Raw genomic sequence first — 19,126 nt, 5'->3', positions numbered from 1 at the left:
GTACCTGATTGTAATTAACTTACATATGAATGTGAAGGAAAAGTTGGAAAAGTGTGAAATGGTTGACAGTAGTTATGAAATTCTTAATATCAGGACTTAATAAAGTCTAAAATACAAATATTCGTAAAAGTATACACTTTCTTGAATGTAGTTAAGAAATTCTTGAAATGAGGCCTTAATGAAATTTAAAATACAAGTAGTTGTGAGTTTATACACTAGAGGAAACACTCTTACGTACACTGAAAGGACTAAACTTACCTTTATATAAAATAAAAATTCTTTGCTTCTCCAAACTATTACAGTAAAACCTCGTTAATTCGAAGTCGCTGGGACTCAAAAATCGGACTTCGAATTACGTGATTTCGAATTAACCACCAATTCGCAATACAGAAGTACCAACTCTTACCATGTTACAAAATATTCTAAGGTCCATTACTGAATGCAGTTAACCTTGATTCACAGTTTATACCTTTCAAATGCCATGGAAAAAGAACTATTTCCAAAATGTATCCAAGAAGGTGCATTTACAGTATTCAAATAATGCACTTGGATATCTCACTGGCAAACATAACTTCACGCAACGAAATTTTTTAAAAAAGCACGATTCAAAGACAAGGAGAAATCTATGCTGGCTCCCATGTACAAGTGCTTTATTCATTGGATTACTATACTGTATGCATTTTAGATGCCGTGAATTTACACAGAAAGTACCAGATGCCCTTAAAATCAAACTTTCCTCTGACTCTATCCTTCTACGTTTTCCCGCCATGGCACTTCTCGTACTTCAGAAATGTAAACACTTGCCACGTCAGAAAGTGTTTAAGACCCAGTAATACATGCAATCACCTCGATTCACAGTTTAAACTTTTCAAATGCCATGGAAAGAACTATTTCCGAAATGTGTCCAACAAGTTGCATTTACAATGTTCAAATAATGCACTTGGATAAATCCGTCAACGGATAAATCACTGACAAACATAACCTCACACAACGAAAGAAAGAAAAAATCACAATTCGAAGACGAGGATAAATTATGCTGGTTCCCCTGTGCAAATGCATTATTTTTTTGGATTTCTGTACCGTTTGCATTTTTAGATGCTTTGTACTGGCATGGAAAGTGCTCGACGTCCTTATAACATTGTAGCTTATCGAACTTTCTTATGACGAGGGGATAAAGTTTCTTGCTTCCATGTGCATTGCAACGCACTACAATGATCCCCATCCCCGACCTTTATACGATTCGCCGGCTGGCACTTTCTCCTTTAAAACCATAAGACCGTTTGGGCTCACATTAAAATAAAGCAATGTAATTTCGTCGGCAATGACAATATTGTTCAGTGCCTACGAATTTATTATATGAGCCACATTTTTCCATCAACTGTCGGCATCGCCAGTGTTCGCGGATTCTTTTCTTCCGCACACTGCCTGTTGCGTGATATTACGGCGTTCCTTAAAGGATTGAATACAAAAGAATTCCGATTTCATTCAATTTAGCAATCATGAAGCGCACTGTAGACCCACCGAAGTGAGTAAGTGCAGAAAGCTACCTCTCCACGTTCCGGAACATGCGTTCTATTATGACGCGAATAAATTTCGAGTTGAAATTACTCTGTAACATACTATTATTTTAAATTGTAAAGGCAGTGTCGAATTAAAAGTCTGAATTTCGGTAATGGGGCTGACATTGTACTTCGAATTACGAATTATCTGTATTTCGAATTAAACAATTCAAATAACACGCAAAACTGTATCTCATGTTTCCGGGAACGAGAGCTTCTTCGAATTAGGCGGGATTTTGAATTAACCGATTTTGAATTATCGAGGTTCTACTGTAATGCTACAATTTGATTTTTTTATACCATCAACCCATTACAGAACACCTTTCAGCGAAATTAACTGAGTCCTTATTGAACTTTATAATTTTGGATGTTTACTATCACACTTTCCCTCGCTCACGCATCGTAATTCAAGGAAGGCTAATTTTTCTCCTCACACACGATAGACTATAGACTGGTTCTAACTTATATTTGAATTCCACTTGATACTGATGTTATCCTTTCTCTTTATATTGTTCTAAGAATTGAACTCATTTCCCGTTACCCGCCACGGCTAATAACATATAAACTTAGCACACCGCTTCAACCCTCTCCTCCATTAATCTCACATCATCCATAACACTAGTAACTTAAATATCAGTCATTTCAACGCTACCATAGCAACTATTGAATACTATTACAATTGAAAATAAAAGAAATTACACACAACATTCTCTCTCCGAATCTTCTTTACGTCAACCAATTTCAAAGTTAATAAAGAGGTAAGTGGTTTTACACATTTCGATTTCTCTTTACTCCTTCCAATCAAATTCATTCTTTAACACATAAATCTCCTATTGTTATAGCCTTCAATCCAAACTTCCCTTACGACTCTACACAAGAGACTACAGCCGTTCCTTCCTGCTAACATTTAACACAGCAACTTACCTTCAAGCACTCTTCTCTCATGCTTCTAGAAAACTACAGTTTTATCACTTCACATTTGTGATAAATCCCACTTGATGTGATTATTATAGTGACATTCAATCTGTTTAAGATAGAAAAGTTTCCTCTAGTGTATAAACTCACGACTACTTGTATTTTAAACTTCATTAAGGCCTCATTTCAAGAATTTCTTAACTACATTCAAGAAAGTGTACTATTTTACAAATATTTGTATTTTAGACTTTATTAAGGCCTGATATTAAGAATTTCATAACTACTGTCAACCATTTCACACTTTCCCAACTTTTCCTTCACATTCATATGTAAGTTAATTACAATCAAGTACCTGATTAATCAACTTTCAGTTTGAGATTAAGGCTGAAGATGCCCATAATTAAAGGGTGAAACATGTCCCTATAATTTTATTTATAGGTGGGCCGGCGTAAGGTTGCACATGACAGCTGTGCACAATGTTGGTCACACTGCAATGGCGCACGAAGGGATGTTGCCGCCGCAACAACAGCTGATTGCACGACACGCGAGTTTTAAAAAACGTGGGAGAAATGCTTTTAATGTCATCGCAATGATACGCAACACAAATACAAATGAAATCAGCCGACAAAATTGAACTTTTAACACACCGATTAAATTTACAATAAAATACTTCATCACACAAAATAATACGAGATAAATATTCTACGGAGTTCTTATTATCGCGATGTTAGAAAATTCGGAAGAAATCGGCCGACAATAATCTCATTTCAAATACACCAATAAATGTTAGAATAATATACACCGCTGCTAGCACAAAAGGTTTCAAGTAAAATACAGTACATACAATTTACGAAAATTCAGAAATCTTATTTTCATACCTAATTTACACAGGTAGAACCTCGATACCCTCCAGATCGCTGCCATCACTACCGTCGCCTTCGCTGTCGTCTAGGCAGATCATAAACTCCTGACAGTCACTGATGATGCCATGTATTGCCATTGCCGAGTTAATGAATGTTGCGACATGGCTAACTTTCTTCCTCCACAAAGCCGCATCCATTCGAGCAATACCCTCCAGGAGCAGTCCTTCCACTTCAGTAATTGTGAATGACTTGTTATTAGTGCGTACGTAATGTTTTACTTCACCCCATACCGTACCAACTCAATGAGGTTGAAGCAACAGTGGTACGGCGGCAACCTAATAACCTCGTGCCCTTGGTCCTTCGCTACCTTGTCGGCTAATTTAGTCATACAAATATGCGCTGGGATATTTCTTTACTGCAGCCATTCCACTAACAGCTCTTTACGGGCGCTCGAAGTAGGTGTCTTGTTCATTATAACAGAGTGGTAAGGTGCATTGCCTGTAACAATGAGAGAAGGGACTTTGCTGTAATAATCGTACACGTATCTTCGTATTTCATTAACATGGAAAGAATGAATTCCTGTTTCAGGAATTGGCTTCATTCGTTTCTTTCTCAGAGTGCTGTGAAACAAGTCCCTACTATCAGGCCCGTTTCCGCTACTGCTATGTTCCACAGTCCCTTTTTCCTTCTGTTCTTGGAGGCGAAGAACACCTGTCTGAATAACAGTACGCTTTGAAAGTCCTAATGTTTGACATACGCGTTCCACAACTTGATCTGCAGGAACAGAGAGATGGCTATATAAGCGTACGAATTTCCTCTGCCTCTCGTAAAATTCACTAGTTCTCCGCACTAATTCTAACGCCTGACTATTAAGAGTCACTCCGCGGCGCAAAGGGTTATCACTTCGCAGTTCATGACTATGTTGTCGATTACGTCACATCGCACCGCATTCGTTAAAATAAAATTTCACGATTATCTCACAAAGAAAACAAAACTTTCATAAACACGCGTATCACACCTGACCACGTGCTAGCAGCGACAGACAAAGCGGCAACACTTCAATATGGTAGTCAAGCTAGTTATAGATAGCGCCACCGTACTACATACATTGTCAACAACAATCAACTGAAAATAGTTCGTATTTATTTTGTGGCTCGCTTAAACGTCGTCATATTTTTTTAAATGGTCATTTTTGTATAAGAAAATAAAACATTATAAGCACGATAAGGAATAAAATACAAATTAACATGAATAAAATACGTAACTGTATCTCACATAAAAATTAGTGGATTGGTGATTCTGATTGACGGGTGACATTCTTCATTTCATTTTTGTAGTGGTGCCAACATGACTTACAACTGTCAAGTTTAACCTTGTGCCAGCCCACCTATAATTCATTATCTCTCTTATGTATTGAACAGGTGGAATAAATAAACTTTAATATTTATTTGACATTACGTCCATTATATCGACCATTTTAAAATTTTGCTTTCCACCTTTTCTCACTCCTATGCAAAAGGAGGCTGAACTTGGATTTATAAAAAATCCAGAGCATCACTATTGATATCAGCGACCCTGAAAAGAATGGATTTGACACCATTTTCGATTATTCCTAAATTGCCCTTTCCCCGTAGGGGTGCAAGGGTTGTCATACCTCCACGCAGTTTGTCTCCTGATAGTAAATCATAAGTATACCAAGTTTGGATGAAATCACTTCCGTAGTCCGGAAAAGTATGGATTCAACTCTAATATTGGTAGTTTTTAGTTATAATTATATTTCGCCCCCTTCCCTAGGGCTTCTAGCCACAGCATATTTCCCAGATAGTAGGTAATATTTGTACCAAATTCAGTTGACAGCTATACTTGAACTTACACACAAACAACCATAATCTCGGTCATTTGGACATTTTTTTTTTTCTCCACTCCTCACCCGCCTGCCAACACGGGACTCAACTTGGAATTAAACAGCATCCGGGGGGGGTCACTATTAAATACCGAGACACCAAAAACTATGGATGTGGCACTATTTTCAATTACTTTTATATCTCACCCCCTCCAACACCTATCCCTAGAAGTGCTTAGGTTGTCACACCCCCACGCGGTTTATCTGCTGATAGTAAGTCGTAAGTGTACCACGTTTGGTTGGAATAGCTCCAGTAGTTCCGAAAACCATTTATTCGACACTATTATTGTTCCGTGTTCATTTATTTATTTATTTATTTATTTATTTATTTCACCACCTTCCCTAGTGCTTCTAGGGGAGACCTATCCTAAACAGTAAGTAATAGTTGTATCAATTTTGGTTTATAGGTACGCTGGAACATTCATAGGCTACGTCCATTATTACGGTCATTTTGGACAATTTCCTTTTCACCCTTTCTCAACTCCTTACGTCAAATACGGCTAAACTTGGACCTTAACAAATACGAATGTCACTATTTATCTCAGCAACCCCAAAAAGTATAGATTTGACACTTTTCAACTATTTGTATATCTCACTCTCCCCTTTGCCCCCCACAGACAGAGCTGAACTTTGACTTACAAAAATTCCCCGAGTATCATTATTAACATCAGTGACCCAGAAAATTATGAATTCGACGACATTTTCTATTATTTTTATATATGAAGAGCCCAACACCGAAGGGGGATGAACTTGGACTTTAAAAATCTTGAATGTTACTATTCATCTCCGAGACCCAAAAAAACTATGGATTTGCCACTTTTTTCAATTATTTTTATATTCGAACCTCCTCAACCCCTCCCCTTAAAGATGCTGGGTGTGCCTTGCCACCACGCGGTTAGTTTCCTGATAGTAAGTCATAAGAGTACCAAATTCAGTTCAAATCCCTCCTATAGTCCTAAAAACTATGGATTCATAGCTATAATAGGTCCTTTTTATTTATATTTCACCCTTTCCATAGGGATTTTTGGGGCTGTCTTGCACCCACACCACTTTTCACAGATAGTAAGTAATATCTGCACTAAATTTAGTTGTCAGCTATGCTGGGAAATACACAGATACATCCATAATCTCAGTTGTTTTGGTCATTTTATTTTGTTCGCCCTTTGTCACACCTATACCAAAGGGGTCTGAACTTGGACTTTAAAAAATTCATGTCACCGACCCCGAAAATTATGGACTCAATACTATTTTTGATTACTTTAATGTCACTAACGCCCTTGACCTTATAAAAAATTCAGACTTAAACAAATTATATCAGCATCCCTGAAAACTACCAATTGACAATTTTTAAAATTATTTTTACATATAACCCCCCCGCCACCACCCTAAAGGGAGCTGAACTTGGACCTTAAAAAATCCGTAGTGTCACTATTCACCTAAGCGACCGCGAAAAGTATAGACGAGACTATTTTCGATTATTTTTGTACGTTACCCCCCCTCGCCCATAGGAGTGCTTGAGGTATCTTACACCCCACCCAAAAGGGGACTGAATTGGACTTTTAAAAATCCGGAATGCCTCTATTCATCACAGCTACCCTGAGAAGTACGGATTTGATACTATTTACGATTACTTTCATATATAACTCCTCCCTCACCCCCACCACAAAAGCAGTTGAACATGGACTTTAAAAAAGTCTGGAGTGTCGCTATTCATCTCAGCGACCCCGAGAAGAAAGATTCGACACTATTTTTGATTATTTTGTATACACAGTTTTAAAAATTACGGGAACATGTTTTAAAACGTCTGGTATGTGAACGTTAATTTGGTAGATGAGGTTCCAATGGTCGTACAGCATACCTTGAGACCTTAGATACTCAGGGTATGTCAAATCGAAGTTCTACTCCATCTGTAGGAGTAGCCATGTATTAAACTGTGAGGTGACCCCACAAAACAAAGTGAATAGCGGTGCGCCTGTATGACGTGAGGTACACAGACTACTGCGGTCATTTTAGCATAATATACATCAACCAGTACATCCCATGAGATATCTTAACAATGTTCAAATAGCAAGCGCCGTCACTTTGATCCAGGAAGGATGAATTTTTCGTCGTGTTGCTGTGTATTTCCATGTCTCTCTGTCAATTATTCACAGCTTGTGGAATCGCTACGAGACAGGCCAGTTCACAAGGAGGGTTGGACAAGGTCGTGGACGCATGACAACCCCACAGGATGACCGATATCTGACCATCTGTGCCTTGCAGCGTTGTTCAGCAACTGCCAGAGAACTGCAACAAGACCACAGGATGGTCACTGGAGTCACGGTGTCTGACCAGATTGTAAGGAACAGGTAAAGAGAAGTGTCCTTACAACCCGGACGCCCTGTTCGAGTGCTCCGTTTAACGCAGCAACATCGTGCAACTCGCCTCCTGTTTGCCCGTTCCCACGTCAACTGGCAACTTCGCCAATGGAGACCTGTGTTGTTCACAGACGAGTCCAGTCCAGATTTCCCCTGACACAGTGTGATGGACATCAACGTGTATGGAGACGACGTGGTGAGCAGTACATGCCAAATGTTGTCCAGGAAGGCAACAGATTTGGACACTGGGGAAAAACGCTTGCAACCACGAATGAGTTAGCTGGAAAACTGATAATGTCCAATAATTTTTGCTATTTGTTTTACGTCGCACCAACACAGATAGGTCTTACAGCGACGATGGGACACGAAAGGACTAGGAATGGGAAGGAAGAGGCCGTGGCCTTAAGGTACAGCCTCAGCATTTGCCTGGTGTGAAAATGGGAAACCACGGAAAACCATCTTCAGGACTGCCAACAGTGGGGTTCGAACCCACTATCTCCCGGATGTGAGCTCACAGCTGCGTGCTCCTAACCGCAAGGCCAACTCGCCCAGCAATGTCCAATAATGGACCATTTATATTGGTATTATAAATTTACTCATTCGGGACAAATACAGTATTTCAGGTTCCCTATGGGAATCAATATCTATATCATCAGATGCCCAGGCAGGCATCAATGTTTGATAGTGAGACAAAGTCTCTCAGAGTGCATTGGCACTGCCGGTGGCTCCAAATAGCCTACGCAGTGGCCTCCACGGTATGCACTAGCCATGTATCTTGGTGGGTGTGCTATTTACCAACTGAAGAAACCAACTTAGCACACTAGGGTGAAACGCTGGCAACCAGGAATGAGTTAGCTGGAAAAATTATAATGTCCAATAATGGACCATTTATATTGCTATTATGAATTTACTCATTCGAGGCAAATACTTCAGGTTCGCTATAGGAATCAATATCTATATCACATAGTGTGGGGTGGCATCAGTATTGATGGCCGTACGGAACTTGTCGTGGTCCGTGGTAATCTTACTGCTGCGGGGTACATCAACCAGATACTGCTACAGCATATGTTGGTTGCTGCATGCGGTGTTGGCCCTGAATTCATACTCATGCACGACAATGCCAGGGCTCATATAGTGCACATCACCAGAGCTGTCTTGCGAGAACTGGATATTCAAGAGATGGAATGGCCAGCAGTGAGTCCCGACCTTAATCCCATCGAACATGTGTGGGACAGGCTTGACAGAAGTGTTCGTGGGCGTCCTGTTCCACCACAGACTCTCCAAGACCTCGAACAGGCTCTCACTGGAGAATGGGTCCTGATAACGCAACATGACCTCCGTCGACTTATACGGAGCATGCCACGTAGGTGCCAAGCTGTGATGAAAGCTGGTAGAGGACATACAACATAATGAAGCTCTCCAACTGTGATAAAAATCTACCCTGGATGTATGTTATCACTTTGTTTTCACCCCTATTTGGACATTTCCATTTGTGTTATGAAAATGAACGTGAATCCATCGATGTACTTTTGTATACTTCAACGGTAAAGAATAAAGGTTTAGTTGGTAATATACCTGGGTGTGAGGTATTGTTTTGTGGAGCTTGGCATACGTTCAAAAACATGCTCCCCCTAATTTTTTGAACTGTGTATCACTCCCCACTCACCCCCCACCCCAAAGGGGGCTGAACTTGGACTTTTAAAAATCCGGAGTGTCACTATTCATCTCGGCGACCCTGAAAAGTATGGATTCGACATTATTTTCAATTACTTTATGTGTCTTACCCTCAATGCAAACGAGGGCTGAATTGGACTCTAAGAAATCCGGAGTGTCACTATTCATCTCAGTGACTCCGAAAATATGCATTCAATACTATTTTCGATTACTTTTATATATCACTCCCCCCTCGCCCTCCACCCTAAAGGGGGCTGAACCTGGACTTTAAACAAATCCAGTGTGTCACTATTCATATCGGCGACCCCAAAAAGTATGGATTCGACACTATTTTAGATTATTTTCATATGTCCCCCCCCCCACTCCCCTAAGGGTGTTTGGGGTGGCTTATGCCCACGCTGTTTGTCTCCTGATACTAAGTCATAAGCGTACCAAGTTTGGTAGAAATCGCTCCAGTGGTTTAGGAGGAGATGTAATATATACATAGCCACATACAATATATATACAGTAGAAGTCCGTTATACCGAGAATTCACAACAGCGAAAAATTCACTCGCTATAGCGGATTGTCGTTATATCCGATTTTTGTATAAAAGTCGGAAAACCCTTTATGCACATTAAAATCGGTATGAAACGGCAATCAGTTTGTTCAAAACTTGTGTTTCCGCAGATGATATCCACACTACGGCTTACGTGTTTGTTATTTTTCGTAATCCGATACTAGGTGAAAGTGTATGTTTAATTTATTTCTGAAAAAAATATAGTAGCGTATTTCTCCAAATCCAAGATGAACCCCATTTTTCCCTTCAAAAAATTTTAATCAGGCTCAAAAAGAAGTGTGTAAAATCATATGAATGCCTTGTTGTACAGTAGGCCTACGCATTTTTAGACTATTTTTAAATGCCAAACATGACTTTCGTCACGCCGTTTTTTGGTTTTTTTTTTTTTTTTTTTGCGCCTACACAATCATTCTTTATTTCCGCGGGTTTAAGGGCCATTAACTTAACATTGGCATCATAATACCGAAGAGAACTTGTTGAAAATTTTCCGGCAATACCTATTCCATGCGTCTCTACAATACAACGATCCATCAGGAAATTATTCTTGCTAACTATAAAACTGTTACTTTTACGCAGCGTCAGATATAACCGGCTACCGCTACACGCACGTCTTGCTTGTCGGGTTCGGCCAAATTCAGCGGCTAGCGATGTATAGGCCTAATCGCGAACGTTGAAAGTCAACGAACGAGTTTATTGCGTCACAGAATGGCCATTCCGCCCTTGCGTTTTTCGTGCACATACCTCACAATTTCACCTTCAACTTCTTTAAAGCGTCCTTGTTGCGGACCACTGAATGCATTTTTTGTGCAGTACGCATTTTTTTAGCTCTTTGTCTTCACGCTAACGTCAAATATTTGCTTTAGTTAGGCCTATGTTGTATTTTCTTGCGGCTGCACAATTATTCTACATTTCCGAGTGTTTAATAAACATTAACTTAAAATTGGCATCATAATATCGACTAGAACCCGTTGAAAATTTGCCGCCAATACTTTTTCACATATCTTTACAATACGACTATCCATCACGAAAATATTCCTGCTGTGTATAAACCTTAATTTTACTAAGCGTCAAGTACAATAGACGTGTTATGACTCTGCCACTGAGTAGCCATGGCTTTTCTAAGAATTCGAAGTGTCGCATGTTTTGATGCCATTCTGCAGATTTGAGAAACACACAGGCACTGCACAACCGGTTGTCGCGGCTAGCGATGTGTAGTAAAGAGTCGGTCATTTATTGTCAACGAGTTCAGCGTGTGTGAAAAGAAGCAGCGTGGTTACCGTGGTAGTTGCTAGTAGTATCCATTAACTTACTGTTAGGCCGCGAATGCAACAACCCTTGAGTTTTCGCACGAGATTCTGAGAAAAAAAGTCTTGGATTCAGAAAAATACGGTATCACTCCAGAGATTTATGTGGCAAACACCTCAGCTTTCTTCTTCAAACAGCGTCACTTAACATAACCGTATATGTAGCCTATCATAAAAACATATTTGAAATGCATGTAGAGAAATAACCTCCTCGCGAAAAATTAACATGTAAATAGCCGTAACTAAACTAGAGAAGATATGAAATATCCTCTGAAATCAGTGATGTACTCTGCCATATCTTGAGGTGTATCACGTTCTTACTTAATTTCCGTATATAACATTAAAATTAATATATCGTTTACTTCAGTCTTTATTTTTAACGAGTTAACAACTGCTATTGGCCACGTTATTTACGCATTTATTACGAAAACATGTTATCCTCTTTCTTTTCGAGTTTTCTTTAGAGAACAGCAGTCGATGGGTATTACTAATCAACTCCAACATCGCCTGTGAATGTCAACGAGTGAGCTCGCAAATGCACAAAGTGAAAAAACTATAGGCCTACCTTACCGAAGATGATCGATCGCATTTTGTTGCAAACGTTTCAGTTTTTTTATTCAAACAGCGTCACGTATCCTAACTTAATCGTACTATACGTATGATGAAAACACACTTCAAGCGCCAGTAGAGAAATTATAACTTTCTCGCTATAAATTTTCATAATAGCCTTTCCGTAATTTAACCAGACACGACAAAATATAAACTAACCTCTGAAAACAATTAAGCACTCTGCCATATCTCGAGGTGTATCCCATTCTTACTTAAGTGCAGTATTTAGCCTCAAAATTAAGCGGTCGTTTAGTCAGCCTTAATTTTTAACGATTTAACAACCGTTATCGGACACGTTATTTGCGCATTTATTACGAAAATAAGTTCTCTTTCATTTTGAATTTTCTTTACGGAACAGCTGTCGACGGGTATTACTAATTGACTCCGACATCGCCTTCGAATGTCGACGACAGAAACCGCTAGTGCACATAGCGAGGAAACGATGCCGAAGGTAATCGATCGCATGCAATATCATCGCTGTGGTGCATAAATACTGGTAACGGAAAACGCACGCACGCTTAATCGCTCGTAATAACGGATGCGCCAGTGATAGGGTTCTCGCTGTAACCGAAGGACAATACACAGTTTAATATAAGAATTTTGAAGGGACAGAAAAAAGTCGTTGCTATAACGGAGTGGGGTGTGAGGGTATGGAAGAGCGGAAAGGAACTGGCCACCCTACCGCACGTAAACTCCGGCTCAGGAACACCTCTGCGGAGGTTCGGACCTGCCTTCGGGCAGAATAACCCTTACCTTACCTTACTAATATATACAGGCCTTTGCTGGCAAGATGTAGTGTTTACAGTGCACTATGTCTTCTGGTATGGGCTAGAATAAAATTGTTACTTTCATTGACCTGTCTCAGTCTTATCCTTGGCTTTGACAATATGAAAGTGACTGTGGTATGAGTGACGCAAGTAATGCCATTCCTTATGCAGCCAGTCTCTGCTATGAATGGTGTGAAAATGTCTCTCATATGCTCGGTTGGTGCACGCATTTCAGTGGGCTTGGCAGACTGATATGTAATAGCAACGGCTGGCTCGGTGAGGAAAGCAACGGGAAACTACCTCACTCATCATTTCCCTAGTACGCCTCTTCAGTGACACCTGGGCCATCTATGACAGCTAATGGTGAACCTGTTGAGGATCCAACCAGCCTTCGGGCTGAATACCGAACATACATATACTAATATATACATTTATACTGTACATTGATAATTAGTACATTAATACTATACATATATGCCAGGGATGGCAAACCTTTTCCGACTAGGTCTTGTTTATTACTTTTTACGTCTAGTGTGCCATCGGTTATTACCTTTAAAATCATCATGGAATTACCCCCCACCCCTCATTCGACTTTATTACATTGCGTTACATATACACATGCATTCGACTGAATGTTTCATGGTTTTATTATGCAAACAATGCTGAAAATTACATTTTAAAACAGGTAATTTTTAAGAATAAGATATATTTCTGCTTTAACCTAATAACATTTGTAAAAAAATATGACCAAAGGATTAACTGTGACATACTTCTTCATTAAAGCGTAATGTTGAAATATGCTATGTTGTCCGCTCATTGGCTGAATGGTCAGCGTTGAGGCCTTCGGATCAGAGGGTCCCGGGTTCGATTTCCGGCTGGGTCAAGTATTTTAATCGCCTCTGATTAATTCCTCTGGGACGAGGTGTTTGTGTGTGTTCCAAAACTTTCTTCTTCATATTCAGACAACACACTACACTACCAACCACCACAGAAAACTCGCAACAGTGATTACATCCCTCCATATAGGGTTGGCGTTAGGAAGGACATCCGGCCATAAAACAGGGCCAGATCCACATGTGCGACATAGTTCGCATCCGCGACCCCACAGGTGTGGGAAAAGTGGCAGGAAAGAAGAAGCTGAAATATGCTATGTTGAATGTTAAAAACATTAAAATACACTGACTGACAGAGCAAATGCAACACCAAGAAGGAGTGGTTCGAAAGGGATGAAAGTTGGGGAAAAAACAGAGACGGCACGGACGAATAATTGATGTTTATTTCAAACCGATATGCAGGTTACACAATGCGCACGGCATCGACTCAGTAGGATGTAGGACCACCGCGAGCGGCGATGCACGCAGAAACACGTCGAGGTACAGAGTCAATAAGAGTGCGGATGGTGTCCTGAGGGATGGTTCTCCATTCTCTGTCAACCATTTGCCACAGTAGATCGTCCGTACGAGGCTGGGGCAGAGTTTGCAAACGGCGTCCAATGAGATCCCACACGTGTTCGATTGGTGAGAGATCCGCAGAGTACGCTGGCCACGGAAGCATCTGTACACCTCGTAGAGCCTGTTGGGAGATGCGAGCAGTGTGTGGGCGGGCATTATCCTGCTAAAACAGAGCATTGGGCAGCCCCTGAAGGTACAGGAGTGCCACCGGCCGCAGCACGTGCTGCACGTAGCGGTGGGCATTTAACGTGCCTTGAATACGCACTAGAGGTGACGTGGAATCATACGCAATAGCGCCCCAAACAGTGATGCCGCGTTGTCTAGCGGTAGGGCGCTCCACAGTTACTGCCGGATTTGACCTTTCTCCACGCCGACGCCACACTCGTCTGCGGTGACTATCACTGACAGAACAGAAGCGCGACTCATCGGAGAACACGACGTTCCGCCATTCCCTCATCCAAGTCGCTCTAGCCCGGCACCATGCCAGGCGTGCACGTCTATGCTGTGGAGTCAATGGTAGTCTTCTGAGCGGACGCCGGGAGTGCAGGCCTCCTTCAACCAATCGACGGGAAATTGTTCTGGTTGATATTGGAACAGCCAGGGTGTCTTGCACATGCTGAAGAATGGTGGTTGACGTGGCGTGCGGGGCTGCCACCGCTTGGCGGCGGATGCGCCGATCCTCGCGTGCTGGACGTCACTCGGGCTGCGCCTGGACCCCTCGCACGTGCCACATGTCCCTGCGCCAACCATCTTCGCCACAGGCGCTGCACCGTGGACACATCCCTATGGGTATCGGCTGCGATTTGACGAAGCGACCAACCTGCCCTTCTCAGCCCGATCACCATACCCCTCGTAAAGTCGTCTGTCTGCTGGAAATGCCTCCGTTGACGGCGGCCTGGCATTCTTAGCTATACACGTGTCCTGTGGCACACGACAACACGTTCTACAATGACTGTCGGCTGAGAAATCACGGTACGAAGTGGGCCATTCGCCAACGCCGTGTCCCATTTATCGTTCGCTACGAGCGCAGCACAGCGGCGCATTTCACATCATGAGCATACCTCAGTGACGTCAGTCTACCCTGCAATTGGCATAAAGTTCTGACCACTCCTTCTTGGTGTTGCATTTGCTCTGTCAGACAGTGTATTACCGTCCAGTATTTAAGTCTACTGCTTACTGTGTGGTTAATTTTCTGAATTATCGAAAAAAAACATGAGTGATCCTCCACATACCAAAAATCCTCTATTTATAATATGAGTGTAGATCACAAGAAAAATACTGTACGAGTACAAGCCTAATAGTATATTTACCTCAGTAATATGTAAGCATCTAACCTAAAATAATAGGCATCTGAACAACAGTTAATATACAACATGATTATTCAGTCACATCCCAAAAATAGGAACAATGAACCCACAATGCTAATTCACATACCAATGGTTCATTGCTTTTCACAAGCTGAACAATCTTAATAGTCTCCTCATCTTCATCAACTTCCAGTGGAATTTCAGGAAGTCTTGGGAAATAATCCTTCTGAGCCACTGCATCATGAGCGCACAGTAATCCCTGGAAAACAGCAATACTTCAAAATAAAAAGCCTACAGATTGCACAGATTAAAGTTCAATCCTCTACTTTCTAAATAAAACTTTTCATCAAAACCAGCAATATAAGATCTCTCCTGGAAGAACTGTGAGTATAACAGGTCAGTCTACAAGCAAAGCTGGTCTAAACCTGTTTTAAATATGAAAATTCAGGAGATGCAGGATATAAAATGAAGAGATACATCAGAGTTGGTGTTGGGAGACTGCAGGACAGGACTGATTCAGAAAAGCTAACATGCTTTGGGCATATAATGAGAATGCCAAAGCAGGCCTACAAGGAAATTACGATGGAGAAGAGGGCTAGAGGCCAGCCTAGAAATAGATGGAAGGATACAATAAGGGAGAAATCAAAGTTGAAAGAATATCCGAAAAGGAATGGTGGAAGGACAGAGTGAAGTGGAAGGTATTAAGATACTATACAAACCAGAGAAAATGTGGAACAGAGAATAGATGATGATAGAACTTGCAGCTTTTCATCCATTACATTCAATAGATTTACACACAATAAAATTTCATATAAACTGTTGGTAGTAAAAAACACAAATACACTATCAAGTCATACTTTGAAATCAAAATCAAATTGTATTTGTGACATACTTTTTAGCACTGGGCCTACCCTTTGCCTTCATTGCCTCTAATTCTGCAGGGGAGATTTGATATCAAGTATCGGAACAACTTTGGAAGAATAGCAGGCCATCCTGCATGAAGAGCTGTAACTACAGCCATTTGTAATAGGTGACCTTTGCATAAGGAGTGAAGATGTCAATCTAATTCACCCATACGAACCTTACTGTGCATAAAAAAGTGCCTTATGACAAAGCACACTGTCATGCAGAAACAGATAACCACCACCAAACTGATCTCCCACAGTATACATACATACATACCCCACGTCGTTCGATCTTAAGCGATGGGTCGGCGAACGAAGCTCCTCCACCAGTTGTGGTCTCTGAACTTCTCTCCTTCTTCGATGCTTTCCAAAGTATGTCCTTGCTGTTGAATGTCAATCTTCACCATGTCTTTGTACCTGAGTCTTGGTCGCCTTCTTGGTCTTTTGTCTTCAAGTTTTAGATCATACATTTTTTTCGGTAATCTATTATCTCCCATGTGTCACATATGTCCATACCATCTCAGACGCTGCTCTGTTATTCTGTTCTGCAGTCTTACAACTTGAGCCTGCTTCCAGATTTCCTCATTATGGACTCTGTCCCTCCGTGTTTTACCAATCATGCTACAGACAAATCTCATTTCTGCTGCCTGGATTCTACTAACCTTTATTTCTCATGGTACATGTTTTGCAACCATAGGTCAGGATTGGTACGTAATAGGTTTCAAATAAGATTCTCTTACATTTTGTTGGTATTTTCTTGTTCCATATTATGTCATTAACTATTTTGTAAAAGTAGCTACCTGCCTGAATTGTGTGGGAAATTTCCTTGTCTATAGAACCAGTATCAAAGATAATACTTCCGAGATATTTGAATTGACGGTTCATCTGTAGCTGTTTACCCTCCATTTCAATGTGTCCCATTGGTTGTCCGTATCTCTTCATGACCATAACCTCACTTTTCTCTTGGCAGAAGATGAGTCCATATTCTTTAGCAGCTTCTGTCCAGGAGTTTATTTGTCCTTGAAGGTCTTCTTTAGAGTCTCCCCAGAAGCATATATCGTCCACGAACAAGATAACTTTCACTTTCTTACCTCCAATGGTTTGGTGAACTTTTCTCTGAATCTCATTCATGACAGTGATGAAAAGACGAGGAGACGAAACACCACCCTGTCTTAACCCAGATTTTATATCAAAGGTTTCAGTCATTCCTACAGGTGTTTTGACTTTATTTTGGGTATCTTCATACAAATTCTTGATCTGTGTAACATGTCATCCTGTATTCCAGTTTTCTTCAGTGTTTCCCACACTTTCTCTCTGTTCACAGCATTAAATGCTTTCTTGATATCCAGAAAGGCTAACCACAAATCTTGGTTGTGTTCGTAGTATTTTTCCATTAACTGACGGACTGTAAAGATTAAATCAGTTGTTGATCTCCCCTTCCTGAATCCATACTGTTCTTCGAAGAGGTTCGCTTCAATAAGGGGTCTGATTTTACGCTCTATAATTCTTTCATAAAGTTTACCAACTTGAGATGTTAAAGTGATGCCTCTATAGTTGAAACATTTCTTTCTATCTCCTTTCTTGAAAATTGGTATTATGATGCCTGTTTTCCAATCGACTGGTATGTCCTCTTCTTTCCAGATCTTACAAAAGTGTGTAGAGCCAATGTTTTCCAGAAATGCCCATAGCCTTGATCATTTCTCCATTAATTTCAACAGCACCAGCTGATTTTCCAGTTTTGATGTATTTCCAGGCATATTCTACATCACTCCATGTTAAGTCTAACCCATTGTCAGAGGCAAACTTGCATGAGATAGTACCAGTACTGTCTTTTTGTGTAGGCTGCATGCAATTCACATTTAGCAAATTCATCAAAGTAATTCCTCCAAGCCAGTTAGTGTCAGAATGTTTAGCGTGGCAATTTTGATTCCAGTTTCATATCGAGTTTTGTGTGTTCTCCTCTTTGGTTGTGATGGAGCATCGGGTTATGAACCGTCATTAACATCATTACCAATGAGGGAACTAGAGTCATTAACATCCTCCCACAGTATGCAATAAAATATTCTTTTCTTCTTCTTCTTCTTTTCTTGGATCGCTACTTTGTACAGCTTGATTTATCACTCCAAATCACCCATTTTCAGTTGTCCAGTATTCTATGGCATTAGTCTTTACACTATTTTAGACAGCACTCTGTGTTCACAAAAGAAACTTTGGTTAAAGAGCACTTGCTCAACGAAAAATTACCATCTTGGTTTGCCAAGGAGACATCCAATCTTGTTACACAGCACCAATATGGAATTGACAAAATTATTTTAGAGTTTCTACAAGGTAAAAACATTTGACAAGCCACAATTGGTCACCACCATGGATGGAGTCACAGTGGTTTTAACTTACTTTGTGAAAGAGCAGCGTAAGAAATGCCTGGTAGAGAAAGCCAAAATTATTCAAATTACGGCTCATGAAATTTTCTGAGACAAAAAATTGACAATTTTACAGCAAGTCTCCAATGGGTTCAACTTTTGATATCTTTCTTTTTCTTTCTTTTCTAGCCTATTCCAATCCACTGCTGGATATAGGCCTCTTCCATATGCTTCCATCATCTTCGGTCTTGAGCCACTTGGAACCAACACAGATAGGTTTCACTATATAGAAATAATATGAGTCACCACCTTATCAATACACTATTTTATTTACTACCAAACTGGTAAATAGGGTCAATAGTGTATTGATAAGGTGGTGACTCATATTATTTCTATATAGTGATACCAATCAATACGGATATGAAGCTTATAAATAATAACAGATAGGTTTTACGGCAACGATGGGACAGGAAAGGGCTAGGAGTGGGAAGGAAGCTGCCGTGGCCTTAATTAAGGTACAGCCCCAGCATTTGCCTGGTGTGAAAATGGGAAACCACGAAAACCCATTTTCAGGGCTGCCGACAGCGGGGTTC

At 40.6% G+C, this 19,126-nt stretch overlaps 1 protein-coding gene across 6 annotated transcripts in view; it reads right to left on the bottom strand.

The window, feature by feature from the left end:
• metro (membrane palmitoylated protein 7-like protein metro) overlaps window positions 1–19,126 on the bottom strand; it is a 225,935-nt gene that overhangs the window by 170,761 nt on the left and 36,048 nt on the right. For all 6 annotated transcript variants that reach the window (XM_067134964.2, XM_067134966.2, XM_067134962.2 and 3 more), the window contains one exon: window positions 15,396–15,527. In XM_067134964.2, coding sequence (XP_066991065.1) covers window positions 15,396–15,527 — 132 coding nt within the window. The remainder of the gene's footprint in view (window positions 1–15,395; window positions 15,528–19,126) is intronic.

This window comes from Anabrus simplex, chromosome 1 (genome assembly GCF_040414725.1).
Source record: "Anabrus simplex isolate iqAnaSimp1 chromosome 1, ASM4041472v1, whole genome shotgun sequence".
Lineage (NCBI taxonomy): Eukaryota > Metazoa > Arthropoda > Insecta > Orthoptera > Tettigoniidae > Anabrus > Anabrus simplex.
Note: the sequence above shows the minus strand (reverse complement) of the source record. Positions and strands in the feature narration are given on the sequence as shown.